Source organism: Theobroma cacao, chromosome 1, assembly GCF_053813885.1.
Source record: "Theobroma cacao isolate CCN51 chromosome 1, ASM5381388v1, whole genome shotgun sequence".
In the NCBI taxonomy this organism is placed as follows: domain Eukaryota; kingdom Viridiplantae; phylum Streptophyta; class Magnoliopsida; order Malvales; family Malvaceae; genus Theobroma; species Theobroma cacao.
In genome coordinates, this window is record NC_142639.1 from 42,472,066 (window position 1) to 42,487,520 (window position 15,455).

The window sequence follows — 15,455 nt, forward strand, 5'->3', positions numbered from 1 at the left end:
ACACCTTCACAACTTTCTCTTTCATCCATTTTGCTCTCTCGATGTTCAATTCTCATTTGTGCGCTGTGCTCATGCATGGGGATCTGAGATGTGGTGGCCCCCTCCTGAGGGATGGGGATTGGTTGAGTGGATACTTTTTTGTATTCTTTCAATCTTTCTTCAGAAGGAGATCATGAATCGTAGGATAGCGGATGGAACTTGTAAAGGGATATCTTTTCTTGAATAAGGAATGTGGATCCATCTTTCTAAAGGTGATGGGGGTGGTCTCTTTTAGGGGAGTGGGATGATGTATGTACCTCTCTATGATGGCAACCACTGACCCTATGAAGTAGGTGGGTTGGTCTTTTATGGAGTCGGATAAAAATGGTTGTCATTCTACTTCTTCATTGATAGTGATCTGTGGGGGCACTTGACAGGGTTCCCAGGGCTTTGCCTTTAGTGGTCGGTTGAGAATTTAGGTTTGCTTAATTCTCAAGTGTAAAATGGTTTGGTTCAAAGAATCATCAAATATTGTCATAGATGGATGGATCATCATAGCCGAGGACGCCACCATGACTGAAAGCTGCCTCTGCCTCTTTTAGGGATCCAAGGCATCGTCTATGATTACTATAATCACCAAGCTTTCATTATTTTAATCAGTGGGTCATGATAGGGTCATGCATGGGTTGTCTGCTTGGGTTTTTGTTACTTGTTTTGTTGGTCTGGGTACATCGTTGCATCACAGATCCCTTGAACCTTTTTCTGTGGTTCAGCTGCCATTGTCGTTTCTGGTCGGATTAGCTACTTTCAGAAGTTGGATCAAGGATGCATTTGCCTGGCAGGAGCCGAATGCTGATTTCTTTAGGGGCTGGAAAAGATTCTAAAAGCGATATATCAGCAACTTGAAGGGTTTGCATCTGCTGGAGGAAACATGGTGGAAATTCTTCTAATAAATCAACGGTGGTGGACTTGTGTATTTATCTCTGTCTGTACTGTGAAGAAAATGTGGTGTAGCTGTTTCCGTTTGGCACTCTTCCAGATGTGTTGCAGAAACGAGGACTGAGTAGTTTCCATGGCAGTTGGGTTACCAGTTCAGGAGGAGACAACGTTGGACCTTGGAACAGGGTTTGCAGAAGAAACAGTGGGTGTTTGAGTTGGGGCAGGTAAGTTTACTGATGGTTTGACGTCACCGCATGAGGAAGACCCCAAACCAAAGTAAACTCAAACGGGGCTTTCGGTGCGCAAAGAGGGGTCAAACTGAAAGCGATCTTTTGTCTTTGTGGCATTTGTCCTGGGTTTCGCATTTCGCGTAGCTAGTGACTACATCTACAGGAGAGTAATATTCTTTCAATGTTTTTTTCTTTCTTTGTGGTAAGAAAGAGTGATGCTGCTGCACGTAAGCCTTGTTATTATTCTGCTATAATACATCAGATTTTATTTTGTAATATGTAATGGTACCTGGTGTCGACTAAGACAGGATGGAGAGAAAGGCAGGTTTACATCCGAACTATTGTGCCCTTCTAAAATGGGGTAAGTAAGAAACTAAAAAGTTAAACCAAAAAAGTGGTAAGAAACGTATCACCACCAATTCAAACAACACGAGAGCAATAGGCTTGCACAAACAGAAACTGTAAGCAAACAACAGTAATGACTTTCTCCTTGGGTCGTAGCTTTCTTGGAGTTCCAAATCCTACTGCATGGATCGACTTGTTAGGAATTTCCAAGGTCCAGTTCCAGTGCCCATCCTGCAAGTATAGCAGCACTTTCAATCAAACCTTTGTCCAAGCCATGGTTTGATGCATATATTTCAGCAAGAACATGATAGACATGGTTACAATATGGGGTAAAAAAGGGTTACCTCCAAGCGCCAGCAAAGGTGCGGAGAGCCATGTAAATGGTTAAAGCAACCCAGATTCCTATATAACCGTTGCTTCTGGAGAGAAGGAGTATTGATGCAATGCTCCCTCCAGCTACTAATACCTGACCAAAGAAAAAATGGGACAGGAAAACATTTTTTAGAAGAGATTTGGGAAAGTGAAAAGAATAAGTCTCTGTATGTGCTGAGGGGGGGCTTAAAAACTTGCCATGGAGTAAGCTGTGAATGCAAAGTCAGATGCTCCAAAGTTCACACCATCAAAGACGAAAGCTAATGAGTTGATTGGCTGTGTGGCTGCTACAAACTGATGGGTGGAGGGAGAGGAATTCAGTTAAGTTCATTGAAAGAAATTGCAGACATTGTTTAGACTTTGAGCTTGTAGATGTATGGAGAATTACCGGTACTCCTATACTTATGAGGTGCAGAACGCTAGCATCTTTGGAAAAGATTCCTGATCCATAGTATAAACCAACTCCAACAACAACTGCAAGCCCCACACCAAGGACAAAACTCATCTACAAAGTCGAACCTTTCAAGAATTAGAGCCGTGACCATTTTAGTCAAGCTCACTCTGGGATGCAGGTGAGTATAAACATTACAGGATTCAATTACATAGAACTTGACCTCCTAGAAAGGAAATCTACTTTAACTTCATGAAGTTTGAGTATTTACAGAGAAGTATTTCATTTTTTTTTCTTTTTGTTTTTCAGTACCTGCAATACCCGAGTTGCTGCAGCTGTCACCTTCTTGTAGTCCTTCTCAGCAAATGCACAAGCAAGAATTGCCTAAAAATGTGGGCAAGGACAATATTACAGATAGGTTAATCAACCATTATTTAATGTTCCCATGGAAAGTCTCTGAAAGTTCTTGCATAAAACAGATGTGATTACTCCTAAATAAGAACAATTCTAGGTTTTGGTTTGTATTTGCATTGTTTTTCTCAACTTTGTATCACTGTGTAATCTTTTGTAAACTGCATATACAGTGAATGTACTCTCGTTTTCCCATTAAAGGATGATCTTCACATTATGGTGGTCAGATAACTACCAGAAAACTGTTCCATAATTATTTTAAAAAGAAAAAGGAAAAGAAATATGGTAGAAGATTTTTACCTGTCCAGCAACAGCTAAACCATCAGCAAGAAGAGATGATGTCAACCAGACCTGCAAGCAGATCTGAAATGCTGCCATAGGTGTTGAACCAAGCCGAGCAGCCATTGATGCTGCCAATGTCACACAGAATGTGACCGCTATTACTCTTGCTAATAACAGAAAACCTGTGGCCACGCACGATGGTCGATAAGTATTGTTAGAGCAGAGTCAAAGAGAATTAGTTCTATATTCTTACAGGCAACTAGTTTAAATGAAACCAAATATAAAATTTTAACAGGAAAATAGTTGTTGACAACATAACCAGCTTTAGAGAAAAACTAACTCTATTGTACGATTGAGCCCCTTACCATTTTTAAGAAATCGGCCAAATTGCAGGTCTTTGAGACTTGGAGGTAAAAGATTAACTAGTTTCATCAATTGCCATAAGAGGATCACCGTAATCAAATACCTGCAACAATCATTAGTCAATAGAAATTTAGCAGTGAAGACTGAAGAATGCTTGCCACATCGATAGATTTAAAAAACAGGATTGTCAAATGGGAGCAAAGACAATTTACTTACTGAGAAAGGACATGTGCAATGGCTGCACCACTGACTCCTAGTCGTAAGACAAAGATAAATATTGGGTCTAAAATGATGTTTGTTAGGTCTCCTGCAACTGTTGCATCAGGAAAAAAATAACTGAGGTAAGGTAAATCGCTTTTAGTATGTAAATCTTTAAGTAGAAGTAACAGTTTGAAACCTCTTCCTACCAGTAGCATATAAAGGTGTTTTTGTATCCTTAAATCCACGGAAAACCCCTTGCATGGCCAAGGAGAGAAGAACTGCAGGAGCGCCTAGTGATCTCAAAGTCAAGTATTTAAGTGCTGGCTTTAGCATAGGGGAACCCTGTTCGATAAAATTGAGTTAGTTCCCTTTTCAAGCGTCATTTAGACATTTCTCTGTAACAGCTCATCCAAATAGAATAATTCAGATTATATAAGGTTGTTAAGTGACAAGAAAACCAAATAAATTGGAAAGCTAACAGTATTAATGATGCTGACACTTACAGGTTTCACACCCATAACACCCAGGAGAATTTTTGCCCCAAATACAAGGAATATAGCTTGCAGGAGACCAAGCATAGAACCAAGAATTAGTGCTGTTGATGCAGAAGGGATATGTCTTTTCCCCTTTTTCACTTCAGTATTTTCAGCTCTGCTAGCAGTTGCAGAGGACGACTTACATGTACTTGTGTTTGAACCTGGCAAAGAAATCATCAATCAAATTGTTTTATTACTGGAGATTCATAATTCTAATGGGGACAATATGACAGGCTGCACCCTCCAAGATAACCTCAAATTATTTTAAATGCATCATCTATTCGAGGCTTTAACACATCAGATAGAGAGTGTACCATCCTCTGGCTCCTTCGTATCAGTATTTGTAGCTGCCCCTTTTTCCAAGTTCTCAGCCGCAACATCTTCTGGCATTAACTCTTTCATTTCATTGTCCTTATGTCCACTCTTTTCCAAATCCTCACATTTTTCCGCTTCAGGGCTAATTTTTCCTAGAGTATCTTCTTCAGCAACAAAAGAAGTTGTTATGCTAACCAGCGGGAAAATGGTAATCCTTGATGCTTGATTGAATATAGCGATGGAAACTCCAACAGCAGCTAGCTCCACCGGTCCTACACATTTAAGACACAAACATTTGGTTCAAGAGAATGATTTACATCAAGAACAGGAACGTGGATAGAAGGTTTGAACTTTGAACATAGTTGATGCTGCTCCAGTCCATCTAGAGATGAGACCCTTGGTTATCATGCAGTCATCCTAAAAACAGGCACCCAGGAATCTATACAAAGAGCATAGGACATGAGAGCAGACCTATACGGCCAACGAATGCAGTGTCAATCAGAGAAGCGATTGGATCAGCAGCTAAGGCCAGTGCAGCAGGGAATGCGATCCTTAGTATCTCCAGGCCAAGTGGATCCATTTTGAAAATAAGCCTGAAGTAATTTGTGAAACCAAAAATTAGCCAAATAACATGAAACGTTTCTCTTGAGATGTAAAACAACATTATTTGAAACACCAACGCAAAGACTGCACCTAAAACAATGAACTACATAGTAAACAATCAAATCTCGTCAACCATAGTAATTAATCCATAAATGCCAGGTTTCTTAGGAAATCTAAAGTGCTTGGGGATACTGTACCTTGCATCTTTGAAGAAAATGAAAACTGGCGTTCTCCACAGACTCCACTTGCTCTGGGGTGGGTGTATACTACCAGTGTCAGCCATTGATACTGGGTGCAAATCAACCTCAAGTTTGAAGTGCTCACACAAGGCTTGTGATGCTTATAGTGGCACCGAGAATTTTCGAGTTCTTATAGGCCAAGCCTCGTATTCTGCAGAGTGCATGTTAATTGATATTATAATCACAGCAATCAACTAAAACAATTAATAAAGCTGACTTATGGTGATGACCAAGCACGCAGCCCTGGATAAACTGAGTAAGATCAGTTACTAGATCAAAATGTCAGTGCTGAGATATCCTACGGCTAGCAAAATGACATGGTTAGAGATCTGAATTCATAGACATTGGACTCATCGATTTTCAGTACCGAATTTAAAGTTCCAAACTATTTCAATTTGGCAGTTTTTCTTTTTTATTGTATCTTCTATGATCAGTTGGAACGTATGTAAAAGAGAATGGTTTGTAGTGTTTTTTCTATTACTTTTTGGCAGCTTTAAAGCAGATGACGATATCAATGTACCTAAAGCACAAAAGTACAAGAAACTTGTGTCAAAATCCAAAGCAAAAAAATACGTGACACCTCCCTCAGTTCTTCTTGTCCCTGATAACATTACGTCCAGAGGTCTACCGTTTACGTTCGACGAAACTCACATTCTCCCCCCGATTAGTTTACGAGACAAAAATCATATTTCAACGGAGACTCGTTGTCCTTGCCTCCATGATTCTTCCTAGAGGAAAAGATTCTTTATTCTTTTCATCCCTCAGATAACACTGGTGGTCCAACTAAAAGTATGCATTTTGGAGCCAGGCAATCCAGGGTATAGGATTTAATATGGAAATTAAAGAGAAGGCCCAAGAAAATCTCAATTTTCTAAAAACTGCGTACAATAAGTGCATCATCAACGACCGAAAAAGAAGGTAGACCCGAAAGAACATCAGTCTCCTAAAAGGACTTGAGTTTCAAGTACGTTCCCTAAGACGGGTGGAAATCTTGAATAAACAAAAGAAAAAGTTTGTGAATAAACCTGTTCTGGGTATCTCTAGACTAGATAATGCAAAATGTCTACATAAATAGCGTGGAGAAAAACTGATTAATAGCAGACAAGTGGGAGGTTCCTAATCAATTCAAAGAAGCTTCGCTGCTTTTGAGATTCATAGAAAACTAATTCTGCGGACTGACAATCTTTCAAGATTTTTTTATTTTATATTTTTTTTTTTTTTTTTTTTCGTATGATTAAGATGTCAACTTTTTTTGCCGACTGAAATATATATATATTTATTGTCTAATGTGTTCATCTCCAGTGATTGATTATGATTTCATATATATGTTCAAACAAATTTAAGTACATATGATTACAGTAATTAACTCTGATTTTGTCTTGATGGAATTACATTACTGAAAAAATGATTTATGTTCTTCCCCATGTTGGTGTGCGTGTGAGATTCTGAGAACAATGGAACAAAGAAAAGAGAGGAGTCGGCCCAACAAATAGTTAAAACCCAATGAGAGCGTAAACAAACCTTAGCACATGGAGGCTGAAGGGTTCTAGGCCTGACGCTATTGCTTAAAGCCCAAACAAAAGAACTAATGACTTAGAAGCAGTTTTTTCTTAAAGCCCAAGCATGTGGCTTTGAGGCATGATGTGATATGAAAAAGAAAACAATGGGGAGGATGAGACATGACAGAAAAAGAATATGGATGTATACAAGATACTTTAGCTGTGCATGCATTTTATATAGCCAAAAGCTATGGGAAAACGACATTCCAAATATAAACTAAAATGCACTATTAAAAGACTTATTAACAATCCAAATCTCCAAACAAGTCGATGTACTTCAGATTGAACTTGCATTACGAAAACAAACATTCTAATGGAATACGTGTATGAACTCATACATGTTGCATTAGCAGCAATTGTCAGCAGGAAATCAATAAATATACGTGAACCATCAGTATCTTAAACTTGGTACTGTAGATCAACGTACGTATGCATGTAGCAGCCAAAGCTTGCAAAGCAAGCACAAAATGCAATTAGATGATTGAGAGAAAGAACATGCCGATGGGTTGACCAATATAATATTCCCGAGTAGAGAGAGCCAACAGAGAGCGAAACGAATCTAGAAAATAAATAAATCAAAGAAAAGAATGATCTGTATTTGGAAACCTTCAAGTAAAAAAGCTGTGAAAGGATGGAGCTAGCTTATATATATGATAAGTTGAAGGAAGTCGCTAACCTTTGCGTGGACTGTCGTTGCCAAGAATGCAAAGTTGATTCCACCAAACTTTTGCCTTCGATTTGTTTGCCAATCCTACTCCTCTCTTTGCCTTTATATAGTACCCCTTTCGAGACGCTCGTGTCCCCAACAGCACACCACACAATAACTTATGTGTAAACAGTGTAATGTGTGTGTGTGAGAGAGAGAGAGAGAAGCATGCATCATCGATTGCACCCGAGCATTTAGCTCATTGATTGATACATTATCCTTCTATTTAAAGAGTAAAGTTTGAATCCTCCTTCCTCTAACTATAAAAAAAAAAAGCATGCATCATCGACTTTTATATAGTACGAGCAAGAAAGAAATTAGAAGCTCCGCCACTATCAAGGCGATAAGAGAGCAATACCGCTGACCACTATCAAGGAGATAAGAGAGCAATATCGCTGACGATTAACTTCATAAAAAATCTGTGAAATTAATGTCATTGTTTGCAGTCAGATTAATTAGTTCTTCAAAGTTGGGATGCCACCATCCTCACGTATAAGCTAAAATCGTTTAATAATCTTGTCCTGCATTGGCCTACAAATTGAAGTGCTTTTGCTTGGTAGCATTCAACTTTTCTGCAAATGTGGGCTACGTAGGAAACCCAATACCTCATGCTTGGCAACTCACCTTCACCATTACCATTTTCGCCTAACCTAATTTTTTTTCCGGTGCCCGCAATTAAGTATAGATAAAACCCGATCAATCTGTCTTCTCTCATTTAGTGTTAGAAATCCCCATGATCACTGCACTAATAGCAGTATAAAACATCCAATCTTTTCTACCATTTATCCTGTAAATTTTCTTACAAAATCTACCTTCTGAGACCAGATTAATTCATTACAAGTAAACATGCGTTTAACGAAGCTTATAGCACTAGCACAATTCAAACTTGATGAAAATGTAAAGTTTCTAGCCAGGTTTAGTGCTCTGTTCGTGCGACTGTCTAGTCCTTCTCTGGAATGGGAACGTACGCCAAGTACATTTGTTGATTTCAATGGATCCTTGAGAGCATTGATAGATTTTATATATTACACCACAACTTGTTTGTTGATTGCTAACAAAATAAAATGGAGGGTCCCAATCTTTTCACGTTTGCATGTGAAGATAAGTTAAATAAATAGGTGGCTAATTAGTGCTTGGGCAGCAGTTCCTGTCCAATTTGTAATATTTTAACATACTACCAATTAGTTCGATATATGTCACGAATGCAAATGACATTCTGCCGTCATTCAGTTGTAGCTTTTGTCAGTTTCCTTTCTAATATGCCTTAGCCTCAAGGAAATCAAAAAGATATTTAGTCGCGAATTGGAAGAAAGAATAAAGTCTAAAGCTTTCAAGGTTCAAAGAGATGGAAATAATTAAAGCAGAATGCACTAATAATTAGAAATGGGAAAAACACTTTCGTGTGGAAGACACCATACCACCACGCCTAACTTGATTAATCTAAGGGGATGGGATTCCACTTTCGTGTGGAAACCACATATTCCCATCCCCCAAACCCATGAAAAGAAAGCTAAGAGTACTACTCCACTTGTCCACCCTTTTCTTTTCTTTACTTTTTAAATTGTATTATCACATTTCCTTGAATGGATTTCGACAAAATTTAGTACTAAGTAGGCAACTTTGGTATATAGGAAGTTGCACATTGATTAGCTGAGAAACATATGATTAATTTGTTGGATTCTTAATTTTTCAGAAAAAGAATGTTTACAAGGAAAAATAAGGACAATCTGTGTTTTTTTTTTTCTCAATTAAATATATTTTGTTTTTAAATAGGTAAACATGATTTTATTGACTCGAGATTATTTTATAAAGATCGACTCAAAAGTTTGAGATAAAAATAACATGAAGTTGATCAATGTACTTCATCAAAACAACTGTGTTCAACAAATTGATACCACGATTATTGTTATATATATTTTTTCTATATAAGCGCTGCTGATTAACAACCGAAAGCATGACGTGATTATCAAATGAAGCAGACAAATTAATTAATATGCCGAAATATGGTCATGTTATTAGTAAATATGATAAGTGCATGCTTTGCAAAGTGTTAACTTTTAAGTAACAAACAAAAAAATCTTTCCAGGAAATGATAGAGCAAAGGAACAGTTAAATGGAAATATTTTAATCTACAAGTGCACCCTTAGTGCTTGGAGATGCCTATCTAGACTTGGCTTGGTCCACAGATGTTGCTCTCCCCATGTCGATCACACGAGATAATATCTAGTGTTTTAATACCCATTTTCCATGCAAAGTCTATTGGAAAAAATGAAATTAATACCAAGAAATATGGTTGTTGTTTATATTACTTGCTTCACTGTTCCATTCACTCGGTGACGAAACTCAAACGCAGCACTAACATCATTTTGATCAGTAGCTGATTATTTGCTCTATATTAAATATGTTGACAGCTATATATATAAATATATTCTGATGAATTGCATGAGAATCATTTATTAAAGTACCATGAAGCTGATTCAGAATCTTTGGCATAACCAAGTGGCATGGCAGGCAAAAACGCTGCGTGAGTCTGTCCTCTTATAATGCGCCTAAAAGAACAACATGTACAATCCGATTACCACAAAACTGGGATCATGGCGGAAAGCAGAATCCTCAGATGATTCTCTCCTCATAAACCACCTAAACCAGAACATACAGAACACCTAGAAACAAGCATAAAAACAGCATGTACCCGATCGAAACCTGCTAACAAACAAGCATCACCTAGTTTAACACGATATCGTTAATGCCATAAAACACACACCACCACACAGCACACACTGCCAACGTGCAGCACAAATCCACTGCATAAAACGTGTCAATCAACCCAGAAAGCCGCTATACCTGTAGGTGGAGACACACAAGTACAACTCAGCCGACGCCAAACTTCCGCCACATGGCACCAATGACATTAGTAAATAGACCTGCATCTTTCACACACCAATAACATGACGATGCCATTATTAGACAAGCTTGTCGCTGTCACAAATTAAAAAGAATTCTATTACAATTTATTAATTGTTTTTAAATTTGAAAGATCAATATATTTTATACAGACATTACTTTTATAATTAACGGTAATGAAAATTGACCAACCATATCAACACAGCAAATGAAAAATATCACCATCATGCATACAACATTTCACCCCATCCACACCAAATCTAACCAAGGCATCGGTCAAGGAGTAAGCCTCCAGAAATCTGTGGTGAAAAGAGATGCCACCAATCAAACTGTATAGTCCATGCATCCATTTCATTGAAAGTCTTCCATAGGTGTATATATATTAATTTATGTTTAGAAGGGTCCTTACGTATTTTAAATTTATGTAGGAAGGACTATATATATATATATATATATATATATATATATATATTACGGATCCTCAAATGTTTTAAGAATTAGTGAACTTTATATACTCATTTTGCTATGTTAGTGTCATCAGGATTAATTCTTACGTGGCGGATGTAGGGAAGGACAGGCAAAAGGGGCATTAAGCCATCAACCAATACATTTCTGGGAATTTTAGGCAAATCCAAGAAGCGGATTGGTTGATGGCTCAGTGCTCAACCATGGAATTAGCAAAGATATATATATATATAGAAATATAAAGGTATTTTGAAAAATATATCAAATTGAATATATATATATATATAGAAATATCGAAGATATTTTGAAAAATATACTTGTAAACAAAATGCAATTGATTATGGAACGAAAATGAGATCAAGTACCAGTAATAATTGGTACGATGATACGATGGTCTTCAGGTTACATAATTATGGACAATCACATGCACATGATCAATATTGAAAGCAAACTTTTGATAAATATGATCAACTAATTAAATCATAGGTCTATTACAGTCAATTTTCTCCACTTAGCTAGATATTTGTACAAGTAAACTGTGACGAATGTGTTACCCATGTGCAAAAATTTTTAATTGATTATCAAAATATGATGACATCCTCAATATTGATATTACGTAATAACTCGATGTACGAATGAAAGTGAAACAAGTATAAATTGTGATAATAAATAGTTTTGAGCTTTTAACAAATTTAATGTGATATAAGGTATTACTAATCAATTGAAAATTAAAATTTTAAAAATTTATTCAGCATATTTCTATTTGTATTATATAATTATAATATAATATATTAATAATTATTTACCAACATATTATATATATGTGTGTAGCATTTTAGTATGTTATAATTTTTATATTTTGACGATAAAATATATAAATATACAAATAAACATATGTTAAAATTTTATTCAAAATTTTTAACATATACTATAAATTTTTATTATTTTTTCCTATTTTTTACCAATATTTTTATATCTAGGATAAATCTTAGTTTGAAAGAGTTGATAGATATGTGCACCAATATAATCTAATTCTTGGTTTTAATAATTTGGAGGGTTGAGTATCTGTACCCACATCTCATTTCTTTGGGTTCTAGTGGGAATATTGAAAACTAGCTCGACTTTTGGTAGGATTTGCTTTTGGGACCAAATATATCAAGTGCATAGGCATGTAAATCATTCTTCCATATATTCTTCAACATGCTCATTAAAATATTGTTGGCTGAATGCCCAAAAAGATACCAAAAATTGACTGGTGAAGGACACCATAGCTTTTCGGTATTGATGCTTGTTTCAAATATACAATACTTATGACTAATTAATTACTACTTAATTACATAAAATTATAACCCCCTATATATCTTTAACGGGTTATACTCAAATTAAGCTCATCTAATCCTGTTATCGTGGTGTACAGGGTTTACATGAATTTTCTAAACATGAAAAGATCTAGAAAAACTATAATCATTGAGGAAGGATTTTTGCAAGTGGTATTAACAGTTACAACCTTATCATTTGGGAAATATCTATAACCAGTACAATTAGATATTTCACCATACCAAAGTTTTAATAATGATTCAATAAAAGATTAATATCATTTCTCATCATGTAATTCAATACCTAATAATTCTTTATATTTACACAATAGAAAAGACAAGAAAAAGGTAGACATTCATGTACTATTATTGAATCCCTCCAAGAAGACATGTTTGGAAAGGATATATAGGCAAAGCAAAAGGAAATATATGTCTTGCACGTAACCTTCCATACTCAAATAAGATTATAAACCAAACCCACCTCCCCAAAAAAATTATAAATTTTACAAGTTCATATTAAAAAAAGAGAGACAAAGCAATCTACATAATTAACCCTTTGATATATTATTGTGGTTTGTGGATTAATAAAAATATACAAAATTAACAAAATTGTTTCTCACCTTTCGACTAAAGTTTGGAAATAGAAGCCAGACAAGTTCTCAGCCCAAATAGTAAAGTTCTACAGCCCAATGACACAAACATGTCCATGGATTGGACTTAATTTGGATATCCAAAAACCAAGTTCAAGCCCATTCAACCTGGTCTCAAACGACAAGTCTTGTAATAAGTAATAGTGTTCTGTCCATCCAAAGAAAGAACAGAGTGTTCAAATCCTTTGATATTCACATCATATGGGACAATGCATTTTATCATCAAAATTTTTTGCAGATACTATTATCTTTTACTTACAATCACGTTATGAATATTGTTACCAGATTCAAAACGCTGAAAAGGATTATATGCATCTATTGTTTTTTCGGAAACGTGATCTCTTCCTTTTTCCATTCACGCAGGAGCCTTCAACATCAAAAGGTCATGGTGCAGGTGCTGTTGTATTTCTGGGTTCGATGCTTCTTATCATATTTGCTATCCAGGACTAACAAGCATTCAGCCTGGTGATGGAACCTAGGCTTGACAAGGTTCCAAACGACTCGATAATCGGAGCTCAGCTTCAAGCGAATCACTAGTGGCAATCCCATTCCTGACTCTAGCAAGTCCTGCATGCTTCTGCCAGCGCCATACATTGGTTTATTCCTTGTTCCAACATATAACTGAAATATTGATGAACCGGAGCTTTGGGCATATAGTTTTGGTCCCTGAAAGTTTGATTTACATTTTCTTTTTTAAAATAAAGGAAATAGAATTCCATACCATATATATCAACTTGTAGAACTATGACTTGATAGTATGAAAACGACTAGACTTACTTGTGACATCGCAAAGGGAAGGCGGCCGAAGAACATCTCCATTATTGGAGGGTGGATGAAGAGACCAAAGAGCTTTGATTTGTTTTCTATGAGTAGATCGATGGAACAGTTGCAGGTCAGAATCTTGGTTGTAACCCCTGAGGCATCCACTCCTTCCCCTAGTCCGAATTGACTAACTCCTGCTATCTACAATCAAAGCTTTGTGTGAAATGAACCTGATAATTTTATTCGAGTTTGCATTTTAATTTATTATGGAATTATTAGAGTTTCTTTGAATTAAGTGGAATAGAGAATGCTTGGGAGCTTTCTTTTTTTTTTTTTATTTGAAAAGTGATAATTTAATTGAACCAAAAAGTAGAATGTTATAACAAGTCTTGAATTGGAAAAAAACTCTTCTTGGCATAAGAGGTTGTGGCTGGTTGTGTGTGTGTATATATATATATATATACATGATTGATGATTTGAGGTTATTGAGTTGAATCACAAGAGTTGTTATATATTCAACTAGAGCAGTTACAATCTTAAAGATAAAAAAATATGATAAATGTAAATTTTCGTCTATCGGGATCTTAGGTGAACATTTTAGAGTGAATTATTACTAAATTAATTGAGATTACACTATGGCTAACAGTATAAAAATAATACTAATAAATAAGAAAATACATCCTTTAATTTCGAGAAAAGATGGAGGGGGAGAGGGATATACATACCTTAATAGAAATCTTAGGAGGTGGTGGCTTTGTAGCAATGTAGAAGACAAGCAAAGCGACTGCCAAGCTCAACACAAGCCTCCAACATATTTGTATAGAAATCCAGGCGCAAGAATTAGACCTTCTGAAAGAACAATACCTCCACCACCACCCTCTTTTCTTCCCGTAGTGCCCCTCTTCTTCATCTTCCTCCTCCTCCTCATCGTCATCGCCGCCGCTACCAACCCCGTGGTCAATAATGATGAGACGGTTGACGCCGTTGTCAGCTCCAACAATTTTTTTCTCATGCAAGAAGGAGTTGTTTGATCCGCGGGAGGATGAGTAACGTGAAAGGGTGAATCGGGAGACGTCGGGGTTCTTGTTGAGGAAGGTTGTTTCGGATCGAGTGGGGGAGTGGAAAGCAGATTGATCTTCAATGTTGGTGTTGTTTCGAATATCGGCACTGTTTGCATGGGAGACGGTGGAAGGGCTTTGCACGTAGTAAGCACATGGGTAGGAGTGGAACATCAAGGCTTCTTGGTCTTCATGACTGTTTTCCATTCCCTGAATTACAGATAGAGTGGACATGGAAAGGCAGAGAGACGAAGAGATTGAGAATTAATGCGAGAGATGACTTTCTGACCCCCTGGCCCTGGTTCTGGGTTTTGGAGGGCTTTTAAACTGACTGAGTCTGTAAAGAGGCGTTGCTTTTCTGAAGCAGGCACATGACCTAAAGATTTTGGGTTTTGGGTCCCAGAGAATTTCTAATCGCATTTACCTCCCCCCGCTCCCCTTTTATTCAGTTAAACTTTATTAATAAGCATTAAAAAAGGATTAAAGGTGAGTAAGCATTATAGGATAGTATGAATTACATTTTCGTGTGACATGTAACATGTCGTTAATTTATTTATTAAGTGATTCGATTTTCTCGAAATAATACAAGTAATAGACTATTATAATTGTTTTTACACTTCTCAATATGATTTGTTATATAAATCATATTCTAAAGAACAAATAAGTGATTTGTTATTTGAATCATTCTGGAGCTGGCTATAGTGTAGAAAGAAAAAAGTAATTTGCAAGGATAATAATATTTTTCCCTTTTTGGATATTTAAATTTTGTTAAAAAAAAAACTTTCAAAATATAACCCATATGAACTCACAACTTGCCTAAACTAAAGGT

The 15,455-nt window shown here is 36.5% G+C and overlaps 2 protein-coding genes across 2 annotated transcripts; both read right to left on the reverse strand.

The window, feature by feature from the left end:
- Nucleotides 1-1,364: 1,364 nt before the first annotated feature.
- On the reverse strand, nt 1,365-7,497 carry FRD3 (MATE efflux family protein). The gene is made up of 14 exons (XM_018126184.2): nt 7,442-7,497; nt 5,165-5,357; nt 4,836-4,957; nt 4,364-4,636; nt 4,017-4,210; nt 3,720-3,855; nt 3,529-3,625; nt 3,315-3,415; nt 2,968-3,131; nt 2,569-2,640; nt 2,254-2,370; nt 2,064-2,159; nt 1,838-1,959; nt 1,365-1,724 (listed from the first exon to the last, which is right to left on the reverse strand). Exons 2-14 carry the CDS (start codon nt 5,248-5,250, stop codon nt 1,670-1,672), a joined length of 1,635 nt encoding a protein of 544 aa, XP_017981673.2. The 5' UTR covers nt 5,251-5,357; nt 7,442-7,497; the 3' UTR covers nt 1,365-1,669.
- Nucleotides 7,498-12,784: 5,287 nt separating this feature from the next.
- On the reverse strand, nt 12,785-14,962 carry LOC18614628 (delta-latroinsectotoxin-Lt1a protein). Its single transcript, XM_007052473.3, has 3 exons — nt 14,294-14,962; nt 13,584-13,769; nt 12,785-13,472 (listed from the first exon to the last, which is right to left on the reverse strand). Exons 1-3 carry the CDS (start codon nt 14,858-14,860, stop codon nt 13,182-13,184), a joined length of 1,044 nt encoding a protein of 347 aa, XP_007052535.3. The 5' UTR covers nt 14,861-14,962; the 3' UTR covers nt 12,785-13,181.
- Between the last annotated feature and the right edge of the window lie 493 nt (nt 14,963-15,455).

What these genes read in the sequence shown, in the direction of transcription:
- LOC18614628 (XM_007052473.3), bottom strand. Translation starts at nt 14,860, where the DNA reads ATGTCCACTCTATCTGTAATTCAGGGAATGGAAAACAGTCATGAAGAC. An exon ending in CTCCTAAGATTTCTATTAAG is followed by an intron (nt 13,770 to 14,293) that starts GTATGTATATCC and finishes CTTTGATTGTAG; the next exon opens with ATAGCAGGAGTTAGTCAATT. An exon ending in TTCCCTTTGCGATGTCACAA is followed by an intron (nt 13,473 to 13,583) that starts GTAAGTCTAGTC and finishes TCAAACTTTCAG; the next exon opens with GGACCAAAACTATATGCCCA.
- FRD3 (XM_018126184.2), bottom strand. Translation starts at nt 5,250, where the DNA reads ATGGCTGACACTGGTAGTATACACCCACCCCAGAGCAAGTGGAGTCTG. An exon ending in TGCATTCGTTGGCCGTATAG is followed by an intron (nt 4,637 to 4,835) that starts GTCTGCTCTCAT and finishes TTAAATGTGTAG; the next exon opens with GACCGGTGGAGCTAGCTGCT. An exon ending in GTGTTATGGGTGTGAAACCT is followed by an intron (nt 3,856 to 4,016) that starts GTAAGTGTCAGC and finishes TTTATCGAACAG; the next exon opens with GGTTCCCCTATGCTAAAGCC.